The sequence below is a fragment of the Corvus brachyrhynchos genome, unplaced genomic scaffold, assembly GCF_000691975.1.
Source record: "Corvus brachyrhynchos isolate BGI_N302 unplaced genomic scaffold, ASM69197v1 scaffold346, whole genome shotgun sequence".
Classification (NCBI taxonomy): domain Eukaryota; kingdom Metazoa; phylum Chordata; class Aves; order Passeriformes; family Corvidae; genus Corvus; species Corvus brachyrhynchos.
Genome location: NW_008238644.1, coordinates 5954425 through 5957299, shown reverse-complemented (window position 1 = coordinate 5957299; position 2875 = coordinate 5954425). Strand labels below are relative to the sequence as shown.

Below are 2875 nucleotides of genomic sequence, written 5' to 3'. Positions count from 1 at the left end.
ATCCTTAACAAGTTGTTGGTTGTCACATTAATTTTCATGGCTGGGAGGGAGGTATTGAAATTTTTGTGTTGCAGAGACCCACCAAGCTTGTGTTGCTTTGGCTCTGTCTTTGGATTGCATAAAATTCACATTTCTCTCTGTAAATAGGTGCAGTGTGATCTAACTCCCTGCAGCAAAAGCACTGGGTGGGGAAGGCTGTCCCTTCCCTTGGGAAGTAGTGTTGGATTTGATACTGTGTCCTCATGGAAGCCTGGATCAGGGTTCCATTGAGCTGGTGCCAGTGGGGAGCTGCTCTGCTGCACCGCACTGCATTTGCTCGTGCAGATGGAATTTCTTTGTGTCTTCGCCCCAAATAGCTCCTGGCTGGGCTAAAGGAGAGGTGGAACACAAGCAAAATGCTGAGAATACCAAGTATGCATCTTATGAGTTACCTGATTTTAAGTGCTGAACTGGAAAAAACATATCATCTGCTTTGCTTTCTCTGTTGCTTTTTGTGTGTTAGTGATGTTACTTACAGTTCCTTCTTGGCTCCAGCATCTTTTTGGGATGGGCAGGAGCATCTCCAAGAACTAGTGATGTCTACATCAAAAAAAAGCACCCTTGTTAGTGATGTGGAAATCCTCAGCTAGCTACTTGCCCTTTTAACCACCTGAGCTGAATCCCCATCCAACTTATTTTCCCTTTCTCCCACTCCTCTCAGCTTTCTTCCTGTAACAGGACCTACCTGCATTGTAGGAGGCAGCTTTTATCAGCTCATGATGTATTTTTAAATCTCCTTGTACTGATAAAAACAGTTAGTGGATGTTATCAATAAAATGCAAGTAAACCCTGGACACTGGAGTATGTAATCCTAACTTCCTATTAAATGGGAACTATTTTGCTTCCCAAAGAGTTTGTGTGTTGGAGCTCTGTCACTTTTTGATCACACAGATGCTGCTGTTTTTGAAATCAGTTGGCTGCAGAAGCAGCCTGCTCCAGTTACTGAAGGGAGAGACGTCATCCAGGAAAACCTGGGTTTGTTTTCTGAACCTGTCTGGAGCACTGCTAATGAAAATGTCCTGACAAGTCAGACATTATTAAAAAACAAAACCAGTTATCTTTATAAAGCCATTGTTTCCTTGGATTTTTGTTTCAGATGTCTCCTGTTCCTCACCTGACGCTGGCCTTCTTGAATACTTTTGGTGTATAGAGAAGGGATAATTCTCAAATTCCAGGGTCATCTGCTTCAGCTTTTCATGTACAGTTCTCTTACCAACTCCCAAGTTGATAGATTCAAAGCACTGTGTTAGTTTCTTGCATGAAGTTTTTGTTGTTATGACCTTGTCAGTGAGCTGCTCACTCTAACAGAATTACTTCTTTGCAGTGTCCAACAGGACTAAATATAAATTCCAAGTGTTTTCTGAGGGTATTTAGCAGGATCGTGCTTTTCCCACTTTACTTTTGCTAACCCTTCCACCCCTGTGCATGGTAGGAGTGACCACGTAAAGCTTATTTGTTTTATTTTAGTCAGAGGGGATGTGTGTAAAAATGGTTGGTAAAATCTACGCTCATCTTGTCCAGGATTCTTTGAAAAAATTCTCTCTGTTGTATGTATTGTTTTTGAAAGCTTTTGAATTTTAGCACAGATAAATTACTAGGTCCTATTAAATGCCTTTTCTTCTGAAATTCCATTTTGATGAGTTATAAACACCTTGTTTGCTGTTTCTTTCATAGTCAGTGTGACTCTGCTTAGTGTATCCAAGTATCTCCACACATGTTTATAGTGAAGACTGAGTCATGCCTAGCAAAGCAAAGGCAAAAACAGAACAGTAAACAAACTGTAACCTGGTTATAAGGTTTTATTTATCTGCTGTAATTTTTCCGTATCATTAAGTCCATGTGGATGGATGGTAATGAGGTAATGAATTAGCCATTAAACATATTTTTGCCATTAGTATCCAGCTTGTGATTCCTGCTTTTTTTTGGTTTTGGCTAGAAGTGAACTTTTGGTATTCTATCCTGTTTTCTGCAGGAGTGCCCCAGGGACCCACAGTCCAGGTGCTGATGAAAAGCTTATTGTCATCAGCTGGGGAAGGGAGGGAAGAGCCAGTTGAGATAAGATGACATTTGATTATTATCTAGTATTGCTCCATCTTCCACATATTTAAAATAGCAAATGACCTCAGCCTTCTACTCGTTACCAAAAACTTCATTTTCCAAAACATCATCCATGGGTAAGGACTCTCTTGGGTAGTTCTGTTGGCTCCACAGGAAAATGTCCTGAACTGGGAAATGTTCAATGTTCAAGGAGATTTCAGCTCAGGGCTCTTGAGGGATGTCATCTTTACCCTCTAATGCTGGACAAAGCTCAGCTGATACCTCATAAAGAGCAGTGTGGGTCTGAGCTCCACTCTTCCAGAGAGGTTAAACATAACCTGGATTAGGTATGGGGAAAGGAGCTGTGCTCAAAGGAGGTTGGAGAGCTTGACTAAACAGGTTTTACTTGTGCAGTCTAGTAAGGCTGATTACTATCTAGAAATACATTAGTGGGAGAAATGAGAATGAGGTGAGGTTTAAGTCAAAAGAAATAAAAAGGCAAAGCACCTGTAAATATTTCTCTTCTAGATGTGAGAAGGTGTTCCCAAAATCTTCCTGTTTTAGTTGTGGGGACAGAAAAGCTGAGCTCCTGCTTTATGAACTAACAGACTTTATCTTGTACCTGTTGCAGGTGAGTTTTGCAGCTGCTGGTTCAGGATGTTCATTTCAGTCTTTAATTTGAGGGATTTAGGCATTTCTCTTATTTTAGCTCCCTAGGACAATTTGTGTTCTCCCCACTCTACAGATGGGGGGAAATGAGGTGATGGGACTTGCCTGATGCCATCCATGAAAAGAGGGA

The 2875-nt window shown here is 41.1% G+C and overlaps 1 protein-coding gene across 1 annotated transcript in view; it reads left to right on the top strand.

Moving 5' to 3' along the window:
- The first annotated feature begins 2209 nt into the window (after positions 1-2209).
- Positions 2210-2875, top strand: part of CHIC1 (cysteine rich hydrophobic domain 1) — a 16702-nt gene continuing 16036 nt past the window's right edge. Inside the window, exon 1 of the mRNA XM_017737503.1 lies at positions 2210-2213. Within this exon, the coding sequence (XP_017592992.1) occupies positions 2210-2213 (4 nt within the window). The remainder of the gene's footprint in view (positions 2214-2875) is intronic.